The 15,084-nt window shown below is 51.6% G+C and overlaps 1 protein-coding gene across 1 annotated transcript in view; it reads left to right on the top strand.

Annotated features, from left to right (window-relative positions):
* Positions 1-2,178: 2,178 nt before the first annotated feature.
* The window catches only part of CUNH6orf201 (chromosome unknown C6orf201 homolog), a 25,948-nt gene continuing 13,042 nt past the window's right edge, over positions 2,179-15,084 (top strand). The window contains exons 1-2 of the mRNA XM_040984038.1: positions 2,179-2,483; positions 8,718-8,916. Coding sequence (XP_040839972.1) covers positions 2,294-2,483; positions 8,718-8,916 — 389 coding nt within the window. The 5' untranslated portion in view covers positions 2,179-2,293. The remainder of the gene's footprint in view (positions 2,484-8,717; positions 8,917-15,084) is intronic.

Below are 15,084 nucleotides of genomic sequence, written 5' to 3'. Positions count from 1 at the left end.
GAGAGTTCCCAGGTCCAGGCTGGCGTTGTGCTCCATTTGTAATACCAGCCTCCACATCAGAGTGCCAGCTTAAGTCCTGGCTGCTCCACTTGGGATCCAGCCTCCTGCCAATGCCCCTGGGGAAGTGGCAGAGGTTGGACCCACGTAGAAGACCCAGCTGGAGCTCCTGGCCCCTGGCTGCCGCCTGGACCATCCCTGCTCATTGGGACCATTCTGGGATTAAATCAGCAAATAAAAGATTCTTCTCTCTCTCTCTTCTCTCTTTCTCTCTCTTCTTCTCCTAACTTGTCACTCTTTCAGATTAATTAGTTCATTAAAAAAATCCAAGTCCTTTACAGAGAGTAAAGTATCCTATTAGAACAGAACACTCCCTTGGTATGCCGCATGGCTGAAAATATGCTTAGTTCTTTTCTGTTTATATAACTGAGGGTTTGGAGTCATGCACTCAGCTTGGACAAAAGAAGTCGGAGGTATGTCTCCAGCTGCCGGAATATTCTCATTCAGCAGCCCCTCCGTTCCCCTCTGTCTCTGAAAACACCTGAAACCATGAGACTGACACTGCTGTTCTGTCTGTCTGCTGTTCTTGCTGTTCTGTCACATATTTTAAATAAGTTTGTATTCAAAATGTACCTTTTTGTTTCTTCTTAGAAGATTTTTAAAAAATTTTTTTAAGTTTGGAAGTTGAAATGGAGAAGCTGTGTCTGTGTGACTCTGGGTACTGGTGTGTCACGTGCAATTGCCGTGATGTGTGTGGCTTTGGCCAAGGGTGTTCCAGCTTGGTCAACAGCTGGCCAGCACTACCAGCTTCTGTAGCAGCCAGGTGGTTGGTGTGCCTTCCTGCCTTCCTCGTGTTTTACAGCAAGGTTTCTTAGCCACTTCAGAGTAGGCTAGCTATGAGGAATGGGGCTGAAGCCTGCTGCAATATTTTATTGGAAAGGCGGATATACAGAGAAGAGAGACAGAGAGGAAGATCTTCCGTCCGATGATTCACTCCCCAAGTGAGCGCAACGGCCGATGCTATGCCGATCTGAAGCCAGGAGCCCTTCCACGCGGGTGCAGGTTCCCAAAGCTTTGGGCCGTCCTCGACTGCTTTCCCGGGCCACAGGCAGGGAGCTGGAAGGGAAGCGGGGCTGCTGGGATTAGAACCGGCGCCCATATGGGATCCCGGGCGTGCAAGGCGAGGACTTAACCACTTGTGCCACCGCGCCGGGCCCTATTTGTGTTTTTTTTTTTTTGCCAAAATTGGGAAGCAATTCCTGGCAGCTTTTGTCTTTCTCTGTGCTGTGGTATCAATCATGGTGGTTTAAGTGTATTTAATACTTCCATTGTCTTTTCTTAAATGTTTGTTTTCATTTTATCTACAAGAGAGAGTGAGAGCGCAAGCAAGAAAAGGAGAGAGAGAGAGAGGAGGGAGTTGAGGGGGATGGTTCATTTGCTGGTTCATTCTGTAAATTCCCGCAACCATCAGGGTTGGGTCACACTGAAACCAGGAGCCTGGAGCGAAGCGTGAGGCGGACAGGAGTTCAATGCTCCAGCCTTCCTCTGTCACCGCTCCCTAAGCCTTAAGCAGGATGCTGGATCCAAACAAGAGGCAGTGGGACTTGAACCAGGCACTGCAATGTGGGATGTGACGTCTCCAGTGGCCACTCAGCTGCTGGGACAGACACCCATCCCTGTCCTCTGCCATGAAGGGGGACCTCTCCCCCAGAAAGCCCGGCTTGAACGTTTGCTGTTGTTTTCCCGGCGCTGCTTTGGCTTCTTACCTGCTTTAACCTGGACTTGGCCCCAGCTGGGGACAGTGCAGCTCTCTGTCCGGTTCTGCCGTGGATCATGCGCGTGGAGGTGTCTGTCCTCTCTCTCCCCATCTCTGTGTGTCTCTCTTGACCCGTTGGGGCTGTGCACGAGGGTGCGAGGTCTTCACTGAATGCCAGATGGGGACACGCACTGGAAGCACCCAAACCTGGTTTCAGCCTTCCCTTGAGGAAAGCGCCCTGGCTGCCTCAGAAATGATCCCCGCCCAGGAAGGGATTCAGAGTTTCTGCTGAAAATCCCCAAAAGACGTGGGCAGGACATTTTTTGACGAGTTGCCTCTTCCTGCCTGGGTGACCCAGGATGGGAGCCCGCAGGGTTCCAGGCCAGTGCTGGAGCCATTGTGACGCTCGGAATGGGAAGGAGTGGAGAGCCACAAGCAGGTTTCTTGGGCTCTTCCTGGCCAGGAAGCTGGGAGGAAGACCACCTGCAAGGCGTGCCACTGCCCCTCCTCCCTCCTCCCTCTGTGCCTGGAAGGGCCGGCATGGAAACAGCCAGCAACAATCCCACTGGGGTCAAGTTTCCACCCCTCACTATGGCTCAGCTCAAAAACTACACCCATCCTGAGATCCTGGCCCGCACCTTTGAGAACCTGTCTAACCTCCACAGGCTGCTCCCAAGTCATCTGACAGAGACGCTCTGTTGCTACAAGAGTGAAGAGGACAAGCAAAAATGTGCGTCGCTATAGAGGTTGGCTCTTTGATAAGCACGTGGCTTGTCTTGGCCCATGCGACCTCCGTGCCAAGCCATGGCAGTGCCTGGTGCTTGACACTGCGCATCTGTTGGGTCCTTAGGACCCGTACCGCAGCCACTGGCTTCTGGGACCTTGCTCTCACAGTTTATCCACATGCTGATCCCTGTCCAGTCACTGTGGACTTAGGATAAGCCAAAGTGTAGCCATGGGGAGCTGGCCCGGGTGATACAGACTGCCCCATTTACTTCTGCAGTTTTAGATTTGATATTTTTAAAAGATTTATTCATTTTTATTTGAGGAGGCAGATTGACAGAGAGAAGAAGAGACAGAAAGATCTTCCATCTGCTGTCTCACTCCTCAAATAGCCACAACGGCCGGAGCTGAGCCAGTCTGAAGCCAGGAATCAGAAGTTTCTTCCAGGTCTCCCACGCGAGTGCAGGGGCCCCGAGGATGACGTGAGCTGTCTTCCTCTGCTTTCCCAAGCTGCAAGCAGGGAACTGGATAGGAAAGCGGAGCACCTGGGACACAAACAGCGCCCAATGGGATGCTGGCGTCCACACGACGTGCAGGTGGGGAGTTAGCATGTGGAGCTCTGCACCAGCCCCTTCTGATTTTAGATGAGACAACACCAAGTTGGAGAACAGATTTTGAATTTTCTTCCTTTGCTGTGCTTCCCTTTGCTCCTTCTGATTGCCAGGACGGCACCACCCTAGAAAGAAAATGGATGCTTCCCTGGGCACAATAAGCAGCCTGCACTTTTTGTTGTTCTGTGTGACATTCCACTCCTGAAACGTGGTCAGGGAAATGGATGCTTTGGGCCAATTTGCATAGTTGGCGTCTGAGTGCAAGCTGGGCCGGAGCCATGTAGAGCAGAGGCTTCCAGACAGATTTGCAGAGACAAGGAGAGAGCTCTAGGCAACAGCCTAGCTTGCCTTGTTTTACAAGGCCCGTTGTTACACAGCTGGGAGAAAAGCAGTCAATGGCTGGCGGGCATCCTGGGCCTGGTTAATGCCAAATTGGTGTTCAGTATACCAATGTGCCAGTGTAGTCGCCTATTCTATCTTAATTTTAAAAATTATTATCCTGAAAGATATGTGGAAGGATTTGATGCCATGGGCCCCAGCAGGGCTTGGGCTGGCCTGTGTGAGTGCCACTTGGCACCGGGTAACCCACTGTGCTTCCAGGTGGAGGAACTGTGGAGCAACCAGGAGAGGGGCAAGGGGATGAGTGGGACGGAGGATCGTGGAGGGAATATGCTGCAGGAGAGGAATTTCTTTTGAGGGACTTCCACCAACAAGGCCACTGTACCTGCTGAGTGTGGAGCGCATGTGTCAGCACTGGGCCTCCTCAGTGGCTCAGACGGAGCAGTGGACGGCATGGCCAGATGCGCATGAAGGCTGTGGCAGTCCACTGGGGCCTGTAGAAGAGGAAGGAGGGCAGAGCAAATTGGTCAACTCTAAGGTGGACTATGTCAGCCAACGGACCTGGAAGGATTTCCTCATCCTTGGAATGGTGAGACTGATAGCATCTCAAAACTCTCAGAGCAGAACTAGTACCTGAGCAGAACCCTTGGAGCACGCTCCACATCGGGCACCCTGCGATGGCACTGGGGGGCCCTTCCACATCCCCGGGTACCGGGCAAGTTGGGGGGCTGGGTGCGGCTTCCCCCTTTCACTCCTCCCTTCCCCAGATACGGGAAGAAGAAAATTTGGAAACAATGGTCTCACCCACCTTCCCCTAGCCCTCAACCCTTCCTACCCTAACCAACTATGCAAACATTGTCAAAAATAACATGAAATGGTATTAAAAAAAAAGAAGTTTCCATTGTAACACAAATCCATGCCATCACTAAAATGTACAGTTCAGCTAACCACTTCCTCCCTCCTTCCCTCCCTCCTTCTCTCCCACCCTCTCTTGCTTGCTTGCTTCTTTCCTTCCTTCCTTCCTCCCTTTTTGATTTTTTAAAAAAGATTTTATTATTTATTTTTATGGGAAAGGCAGATATACAGAGAAGAGAGACAGAGGGGAAGATCTTCCGTCCGATGATTCACTCCCCAACGGCCTCAACGGCTGGACCTGAGCCAATCTGAAGCCAGGATCCAGGAACTCTTCCAGGTCTCCCACACAGGTGCAGGGTCCCAAAGCTCTGGGCCATCCTCGACTGCTTTCCCAGGCCACAAGCAGGGAGCTGGATGGGAAGCAGGGCTGCCATGGTTAGAACCAGCGCCCATATGGGATCCTGGGCGTGCAAGGTGAGGACTTTAACCACTACGCTATCACGCTGGGCCCTGATTTCTTTTATATTTGTCCTCTTTGTTTTTCTTCTCCTTGCAACAAGACTATCTAGATGATGGAAGCAATGCATTGGTTTTATTTTTAAAATAATTTATTTTGGGTCTGCCACAATAGCCTAACGGCTAAAGTCCTTGTCTTGCACTTGCTGGGATCCCATACGGGTGCTGGTTGGCATCCCAGTGGCCCCACTTCCCATCCAGCTCCCTGCTTGTGTCTTGGAAAGGCAGCTGAGGATGGCCCAAAGCCTTGGAACCCTGCATCGGTGTTGGCGACCTGAAAGAGGCTCTTGGCTCCTTGCTTTGGATCAGCGCAACTCCGGCAGATGTGGTTGCTTGGGGAGTGAATCAACAGATGGAGGATCTTCCTCTCTGTATCTCCTCCTTTCTATATATCTGACTTTCCAATAAAAGTAAAATAAATCTTTTTATTATTATTATTATTTTTTTATTGGAAAGGTGGATATACAGAGAGGAGAGACAGAGAGGAAGATCTTCCGTCCAATGATTGACTCCCCAAGTGACCGCAACGGGCCGATGCTATGCCGATCCGAAGCCAGGAGCCTCTTCCGGGTCTCCCACGCGGGTGCAGGTTCCCAAAGCTTTGGGCCGTCCTCGACTGCTTTCCCGGGCCACAGGCAGGGAGCTGGAAGGGAAGTGGGGCTGCTGGGATTAGAACCGGCGCCCATATGGGATCCCGGGCGTGCAAGGCGAGAACCTTAACCACTTGCGCCACCGCGCCGGGCCCATTTAAAAAATAATAATTCATTTTATTTTTTATGATGCCTCAGCTATGTTTGAGAGGGATGCATGCCCATGTGGACCATTGATTAGGGTGGGGAAGGTCCAGGAATGGGGAAACTGGATGAGACAGCTGCCTCCAATCTCCTTTTTATTCCTGCATCTGGGGAAAGCAGGAGAGAAGGGGAGAAGGAAGCTCCCAGCAGCCCAACTGCGTCAGCACCCAGGGATGGGGAATGGGCACTGGATGTCATCCCGGGGTCCCCGATGTGGAGCATGTTCCGAGGTGCTGCTAAAGTGGTTTCGATAGTTCTGAGTTGCTGTTGGTCTCATTGTCCAAGGTTGAGAGAATCGTTCCAAGGTCTATTTGACAACATAGTTTGCCTTCTGCCTTAAAGTCTCCGCTTGCCCAGACACTTGCTGTCAAAGCTTGGCCAGGAGAGCTGTCCAATTTGTCCTGCTGTCCATGATACTAGACTCTGTAGGCCTCAGTGAACTGGTTGTCACGTCCTTCATGAGCATCTGGGCATGCCACCCACTGTCCGCTGCACAGGTTCCAGAAACCATGGAGACCCGGTTCTGACACATGTACTTTCCAATCCTTTGATTTTCACCATTGTCAGAGTTCTGAGTCCAGTAGCCCAGTAAACCTGACTACTGTGTGTGCCGGCCAGTGCAGTGTCCAGCGCAGTCCATCATCTAGATCAGCCTACACACACAGTGGTGGCTGTAGTCAGCTTTGTCCCCATTTCCATCTCATGGACAAACCGACGGATGCTGCAGCCTGGCCTAACCCTACCCACTGCACACTTCACCCTTATGTACACCTGTGGGAACTACCGCTTAGCTATAACAACCCCCAATGATCCCCACCAGGCCAGCCCCCAGTCCTGGTGCCCCGACTCAGAACTCTCTTGAGCCTGGTTAGTGTCACGGCCCAGCCTAACACGGTCCACAGCCTGCCCTGACACTGGTGTCACTCACTCAACACTGTGCTCAACCCCTTCCAGACAGGACCCTCAGTCATGGCTTTTATGTATGCCTCGAGGCAGTGATCCGTGCCATCTAGCCCAGCTCAGGTGTCCCATGTGGGCGGGTGTATTGGGTTGGCCCCAAAATGTCCTCTGATTTCTCTCTAAATCACTCAGTTTCAGGCCTCTTGTTTAGCTGTAAGGGCAGTAGCCTGTTTGGTGGAAGTCCGCCGGAAGTCACTGCTCACCTGTCAGGTTCTCCCTCAGCAGTCCTCCCTCACCCACACCTGCCCTGAGCAATCCTCAGCCTCCTATGCCTGCGAGCGTGCTGAACCCGAAGCCTGCTCTTCCTGCAGAGTGCCGTGCCCTCCTGGGACCCTGCCTGCCTAATCATGACCAACGTACATTCTAATGTGTCTGTTGGCATGGCACCATTTGGTCCCCACATAGCTTTAAAAAACAAACAAACAAAAACAGAATAGCCAGCTATGTTGACACACTGGTACAATTCACACAGATTTGGCATTAACCAGACTCAGGATGCCCACCAGCTATTAGCTGTTTTTCTCCCAGCAGTGTAGCACTTGTTTAGGTACAATGCAGCCCAGGCAGCTGCCCACAGCTGGGTTGGAAACAATGCATTGAATTATAGTCTAGTACAAGCTACTTATCTCATCGTCCATGGGCATTTTGATTAGGGATCAGTTAGGGTCAATGTAAACCAGAGAATGTGGCTAATGTTAGAATGACTGAAGGAAAAAGTAATAATGATTGCCTGAAGCCAAGTTAAATCGGAGTGAAACTGGGAACATGGAATTCATGCTGCCAGGCGTCACCCGTCCCCGAAATCACGATTCTTAGATTTCAGTGTGTTCATTCCTCATGCCAGCCTCTGGACTCAGATTTCTATAGCAGAAGCCAGGACTTGTTTCAGCGCCTCGCCTGCCTCCTCCTGGTGTCTGATGTTGGGCAAAGCATGCCCCCACCCTCAATTGTTAAAGTGAATGCAGAAACCCCCCTGCTCCTGCAAGGGAGGACAGCAGTACGTAGGAAGCAGGTTCGTTCTACACCGTTAGCAACTTGCTTCAGTGTTCTGTGCGCTCACCACCCTCGCCCGATGACATGTGATATGTGTATTGCAGATGGACCGCTTGGAGTGTGGAGGGAGCCTCCTCCTCATGGCCCCCGCTGGCACCGGAGCACAGGGCTGGTAGGAGGTGGTTTGTCCTCGGCTTTATGCCACAGGGCCACATGGCAGCTGCATTAGGGCTGGGAAGAACATTTGTGTCAGAGGCTGGAACAGAGTTGAGCTGTTCTGAGCAGCTCTCTATGTCAAGATGCTGCTTCCTAGCTCACTCTTGAGAATCCCTGATGAGAACTGGATCCACCCAGGGTCAGTCAGAGACCTGCCCTGTACCACCTGCCTCTTGGGAAAGCTGCCGGCTGGCGAGGGAGGGTGACTCCTGCGTTTCTGATAAAATAACCTGAGAGCTTGTCTGGCACTGGCTTTGTTTTTGCCAAAGAGTGTGCACTGCACTGACGTCATTCCTGTGCTATGGCCACTCAGCACGTAGAAGCCAAGCTCCAGGGTTAAACTTCTTGGGGCTCCCCGAAACCAGTACAGTTCCCACGTACCCACTGAGCATAACAGCAGAGTAGACATGCTTATGCCAGAGTGAACAAAACCAGTCCATGCTGGCCGAAAACCAGTCCTGTGGAAGCAGAAACTATCATCGAGTCATATTCTGGGTTTGTATTCATTCGGCTGGCTGTTACTTTTACTTAGATTCTTACATTATGTCTTTTGCTCGGGCAGAATCATCAGCTAAAGGGGCCAGATACTAAAGTCAAAACTTACTTAATTTGTTCCAAGAAGGTTCAGAATGTCTGTGCGTGGCTAACTATGCAATAAAAGAGAAAATGAGAATCTCAATAACAACAGACAAAATGCAGTGACCTGCTGTTCACGTGAGAACACGCACAGGCAACCAGCAGTTTTCGTGGTAGTCACGCATGCCTGCCTTGCTTGTTGATTCATTTATTTTCCGGGTACCTGTTGTGTCTAGCACCGGGCTGAGATGCAGCGTTGCTAGTCGTGATGTCGGAGTGAAGAAATGACAGAGCCAAATAGTACTTATTAAGTGGCATAAACGTGTGTTATTCCTGCTGTGGAAAAGAGCATTGACTCAATACCACCTATCCCGTCACCAGGCGAGGATCCTGAGTTCTCCGGCTTGGAGAAGGTCTTGGCAAGGTATCAGCTGCCAGAAGAGGTTCACCTGAGCCCAAAGCCGAGCAAAATGCCGTCGTGGAAAAGAAAATCCATCAACAGTGTAAGTGAAGGGTGGAAGAAGTGCCATTTGTGGAAGAAGAATACAGAGGAACCTCCCATGTCCACCATAGTGGTCAGGTAGGCGCTGTCCCTCCTTGCCCCCTGTTGACGTAGTCAGAATATGGTGACGGGGTGATGGCAAACGTTCCTTGTGATTCAGCTGACAAGAAATGACTTGATGGAAAGAAGTGTGGTTCTTGCTAAAAGCCGATAGACGGCTTTCCTACCCCCTTTGCTGATGGTGGGCCTCTGCTGCGAGAAGCCTGTGGTCCCACACCTGTCCCGCCAGGCTCTAACCACTAGACTAGTCAGGTGGAGATGCAGCATGGCTGGAGAGGGTTCTGGAAAAAGGATTCAGCTACTGAGAGGTAGGGCTTCCTGGCTGAATGAGTTGGGAAGCACCAGTGCCTAAGGTTGGCATGACCAGGGCCTGGGATACGTTAGGACGACGTGAGAGAACCTTGGCACTCTCCCTTATCTGCCAGATTTTGTGCTGTGAGAAAAGGGAAGCCACGCCAAGGCCTTAGCAAGGGTGACACTGTGTGACTCCAATGCTGACCTCCAAGAAAGCTGAGGGTGGACGCACAAGGCCCTCGGGAAGCTTCTGCAGTTAAGTCAGCAAGGGAGGGTGGCCTCAGGCCAGGTGGCAACCATGTGAATGTGGATCCTTGGGCTCAAAGTGTTAAGTTTGGGTTACTTGGAAAATTATTTTGGGACCAGCATCCTGGCACAGTGAGTTAAACTTCTGCCTGCAATGCAGTATCTTACATCAGAGGCCTGGTTCGAGTCCTATCTGTTCTGCTTCCTACGAAGACCCACACTAACGTGCCTGGGAAGGCAGCCAAAGACAATCCCTGTGGGCCCTGCCATCCGCGTGGGAGACCAGGATGGGCTTCCTGGCTCCTGGTGTCACCCTGCCCACTGCCCCAGTGCTGTGGGCATGGCGATCATTTGGAAGTGAGCTAGCATATGGAAGACTCTCTCTCTTTCTCTCTCCCTCTCTCCCTTTCTAAACTCTCTCTCTCCCTCTCTCTCTGTCTCTCTCTCCCTTTCTCCCTCTCTCTCTCTCCCTTTCTAAACTCTCTTCCCTTTCCCTCTCTCTCTTCCTCTCTCCCTATCATTGTAGCTTTGCCTTTCAAACCAATCCACCAAAAAATCATTTTAAACAATAAATTATTTTTAGCACACTAGCTTCCTTGCTTATACCAGATAGACAATGCTTCTATGTTTGCTTTTACTGCGAATGGACAATATCTAATAAGTGATGCTCACACTTTGCACATAGTAGGTATTTACACACACTGTTGCCAGGCTGACAGGAGAAATGCGTACTTTGCCATGAAGGCGGAGCCAGGGAGGGAGCTTGGGTTCATGAATTCGCCAGTACCGGGAGCTTCTATTGAGGCCATGGTCATAGTGACATAATGGCTTCCTCTATTCATTTTCCCTGTCAGCATCCTCCATGGAATAAATTGCTAACAATTTTAAAACCCATAGCCAGTGGCAGGTATTTAGTCTGATGTTCAGGATGCCACTTGGAAATCCTGTGTCACACACCCCAGTGCCTGCTTTGAGTCCCAGCTTCACCCCCAATTCCAGACTCCTGCTGCCACACACTGGGCAGGAGGTGACGGCTCAAGAAGTTGGGCCCCTGCTGCCCATGTGCGGCATCTAGGTCCAGTTCCTGGCTTTTGCTTTGGCCTGGCCCATTTTTGGGTACTGTGGTCCTATGGGGAGTGAAGGCTTCCTCTCTCCCTCATTCTCTCCGTTCTCCCTTAGAATAAATAACACAAACACTTTAAAAATCTATAACCAAGCAAGTGAAGTATATGGTATAAAAGAAGGTTGTCATTAGAACTGTGATGTTTTATGGACACGGAATTGAATAAACATTGACATTTTTGTTCTGAGAATGATAGAAGTTATTCTAAGTGAGCATCCTTGATTATTCCAATTAAGAGAATTTGACTGTTTCTTAAACTTATTTAAAAATTCAAATCCTGGGGAGGGCTGAGGTGAGTTCAGCCTCGGGCTTGGGTGGATGGAGTTCCCAGCTGCGTGGTGGCTGTTGGAAGTACCTGAGTCATGTTGGACTCAATCCTTGGGGTTCTATCTCCAGCTACTGCTACCAAGTGGTGAGTGGGCTTGCAGGTGGCCAGAACGCCAACAGTGTGGGGCTTCCCCCGCTGGCTGTCCAGCGGTGAGCTCTGGAGTCTTAGGGGGTATGGAATTATTGCCTAGGGACAACCATGGAAAAGGCCACTATACAGCCAGGTGAGGAATGAATCCTGAGAGACTCCCAGTGACAGGGCTATTGTACTTGCAGGTTAGTGAGGGGACTGAGACCTGGTGGTTTGGAAGGAAGAGACTGGAAGATCTGTATGGCTCAGATTGTTACCCGCCTACATGAGTGTCCTGAGTAGGGCTTGTTAGGATGGAACATTGCTGACCACAACGCAAGTGTCCACATCAAAGCTAGGGGTCTGTCTATCAGGGCTAGATCACAGTACCAGACTGAATGTCAGAACAGGGGAAGGGTCAGATTAGGCAGGGCTGAGACACTAACCAGCTCTTACTGGGGCCATGACACTGACCAGGTATGGGGGCAGATTCTATGTGGTATATGCGTGCAAACCTATGGAAATACAAGTCCTGCTGGTTAGCTCAAGAGTTGGGGTAGGGGGTGGTGACTGGCTGAACGAGATGCGACCATGGAACTTGCCATCATTTGGTGGTACAAGGATCGAGAATAGTCTGGGCAGGTCCAGGCTACACCACCTGCATGTGCATCCTAAAACAGGATGAGGGGCATGCTGGTCCCTATAATTCACCAGCTCATACAAGGCCAAGATGGAGGGGCAGACTATATTGGGCAAGGGCCTCGTGCCCATTGGCATGTGTGAGATCTGAATCTGAGAGTGGGCCGAATGGGGGAACATGGGAAACTCCTCTAGTGGGTCATAGCTCATGCTGGTGAGTATGTGGCCCAGGACTGGGGATCAGGCAAGCTGGACAAGATAGCTCCAAATGTTGGCAAAGGTGTAGGTTAGATTTGGAAGGGGGCAGACTCTGCAGGGCCGAGCAGACCTTACCTTTCTGGCAAGTGCAGAAACCAGACTGGAGCTCAAGTCATGCCAGGCTAGGCTGTTACACCTACCCAGTCTGCATGAGCCAAGGATGGGAGCACACTGAGCAAGACCAGGTTGCAGCACCTGCCAGAGAGAGCTGGGCCTGGGGGCAGGCCAGGTCAGGCAAGCTACAGCATCCAAAGGCAAAGGCCAACATAGGGGAGGGACTATGCCAAGCTGGGTCAGAGCAACCACTGGCACACACACGATCTGTGGCTGGGGGCAAGCCTGGTTGTGGAGCTAAGGGGACACCCTGGCTGAGTTGTGGTTCCCACTGGTGAGTGCAAAGGCCAGAGTGGGGTGGCTGGTCTGGACATGTCTGCCATGTCCCTCGGTACAAGTGTGGACTGGGTCTGGGGTGTGCCAGACTGGGCTAGACTACAGTGCCCACTGGTGCTTGTGAGAACCAAGATAGGTGCAGGATGGGCTAGGCTAGGTCTCTGCCCCTGTTGAGCCATGTGTGAGCTGTGTCTGGATGTGGACCAGGCTTGGTCGGGCTGTAACACTCAACAGTAAAAACCAAAATGGGTTGAAGACCTGTCAGGAAAGGCCACTATTCCTGCCAGGACAGGAAGTGGACTAAGTAGGGCTGGCCCATGGGCCCACTGATGGGTGCAAGATTTGGCTCTGGGAGAGGTTCTGCTGGAGGAGCTCGGGCAACTCTTCTGTTAGGAACACAGTCCTTGCAGGTGAGCACAGGAACTATGATAGGGAGCATCCCAGACCAAGCCAGGGAATGGTACCCACTGGCATACACTGGACATAGGTCGGGACGAACCAGGCAGGGCCAGTTCATGTGCTGGTGAATAAGAGCACCAGGATGGACTGTGGGTTGGATCAGTTGGGTCTCAAAACATTGCCAGTTCACATGAGGTCCAGGATGGGTGTAGGCTGGGCTGGGCTAGGCTGTAGCCGCCACCAATGTGAGCTGGAATTGGTGGTGGGCCAGGCCAAGCCAGGCTACAGCACCCACTGGCAAGTGATGAGGTGATGTAGGCTATGTTAGACAGAGCCGCAGCACCCAACCAGCACACACGAGACCAACAGGGGAGTGGGCAAAGCCAATAGGGGAGCTGCGAGGAACTCCTCTGCTTGACCACCACTCTTATAGGTGAGCATGAGAGTTGGGATGGGGGCAGACCAGGCCAGACAGGGCTACAACATCTGTTGGCGCTGTGTGAGTTGGATCAGGGTAAAGCCAGGCTGGGTTGACTGTTCCTACTGGTGCATGCATAAGCCAGAGTGGTTGTGGGTTGATTGGGCCACAGCATCAACTGGCAGATATTGGCACGAGGGCAAATTCTGTCAAATTAAACTGCAGAACCACCTGGAGTGTGCAAGATCTGGGAGTGGGAGTGGGCCCAGTTAGAGAAACAGTGGGCACCTCCCTCTTGGGTTGCCACTCCCATTGGTGGGCATGAGAACCAGGACGGGGCAGGCAGGGCTAGACAGAGAGTGGCACCCACTCAGACATATGTGTGGCTGGATAGAGTGGTTGGTTGGATTGAACTAGGCTTCAGTGTGCATTGTCATGTGTGAGAGCTGAAAGGGATGTGGGACAGACAGGACCAGTCTGCTGTATATACTGGCAATCATGGGAAGCAGGGTAGGGGACATACCTGGTGGGGGTTATTGCAGGTAATTCTGACTAGGCTGCAGCTGCTACTGGTTTGCCTGGGGGCCGAATATGCGATGGAGAAGATCGGGCTGGGCTGCAACACCCATTGGTTTGTGTAGAAGACAGGGCTGGAGGCAGAACTGACCCAGGAATGGCAACCCCCAGTGTTTGCATAAGCTGATTAGGAACAACAGTGTGTCAGACCCTGTATTGGCAAGCACACACAAGAATCAGGTCTGGGATCACCTCAGATGAAGTTTCTTTGGGGATTCCCCCTACTGAATTGCTGGACTTTGAGCCCCGACCATGGAGAGAATTGCAGGTTCCGTGGTCTGACCGTGGAGTGCATGTGTCAGAGCTGGGCCTCCTCAGTGGCTTAGAGCAGTGGATGGCTGACCGGGTGCACATGGAGGAAATGGCAGTCCACTGGAGCCTGCAGAGAACACCGGGTAGCACAACAGAGGATGGAGGACAGAGAAAACTGATCAACTACGCCAGCTAAATGTTGGCAGTGAATATCTGGGCAGAGACGCTAAGGTGGGCTGTGTCAACCAGTGGATTCTGCAGAGATTTCATTGTGCTTGGAGTGGGAGATCTGGAGTAATTCAGAACTGTTGAACTATCAAAACCTCATGAGCAGGACCCTCAGAACATGCCCCACATTGGGGACCCCGGGGTGGTGCTGGGTGGCTGTCCTCCATCCCAGAGTATGATTGGGAGGCTGGGTGTGGCTTCTCTCCTTATCTCCCCCTTCCTATAGATAGGAAGGAAAAAAAGAGAATGTGGAAATGGTGATCTCACCCAGCTTCCTGTAGCCCTTGACTCTTATCACCCTAATCAACTATGTAAAAATCATAAAAAAAAAATAATGGAAAATGAAGATGGGGCTGGAGGCAGTACTTACTTATCCAACAACTGCAACCACCAGTGTGTATGTAGGCTGATGTGGGTAATGACTGAGCCAGACCCCGTTCTAGCCAGCACATGTAAGAGTCAGGTCTGAAGTCACCTCAGAGTAGATTTCTTTGGGGATCTCCCCAACTGAACTTGACTCAGAACTCCAACCGTGGGGTCAATCACAGTATCAGTGGTCTGACTATGGAGTGCATGTGCCAGAACTGAACCTCTGTTGCTGAAGATGGTACAGTGGACAGCATGCTCAAATGCACATAGGAGTCCACTGGGGCCTGTAGAGGACATCCAGGACCATAGTTGAGGATGGAGGACAGAGCACATTGGACAACTACCCCAAACAAGTGTTGACAGCAAATATCTGGACAAAAGGAGACTCTAATGTGGACTGTTGTCAGCCAACGGACCTTGGAAGGATTTCCTCATCCTTGGGGCCACAAAATCAACAGCATCTCAGAACTGTCCAAACCACTTGAGCAGAACCTTCAGAGAATGCTGCACAATGGGGACTCTGGGATGACATGGGGTGACCGATTCAGTCAGGAATGTGGGTGCAGCTTCTCCCCTTCCCCTCCCCTTCCCCCGAGA

Source organism: Ochotona curzoniae, unplaced genomic scaffold, assembly GCF_017591425.1.
Source record: "Ochotona curzoniae isolate NIBS_2020 unplaced genomic scaffold, NIBS_Ocur_1.0 contig_4064, whole genome shotgun sequence".
Lineage (NCBI taxonomy): Eukaryota > Metazoa > Chordata > Mammalia > Lagomorpha > Ochotonidae > Ochotona > Ochotona curzoniae.
This window is presented reverse-complemented; position numbering and strand designations above follow the sequence as displayed.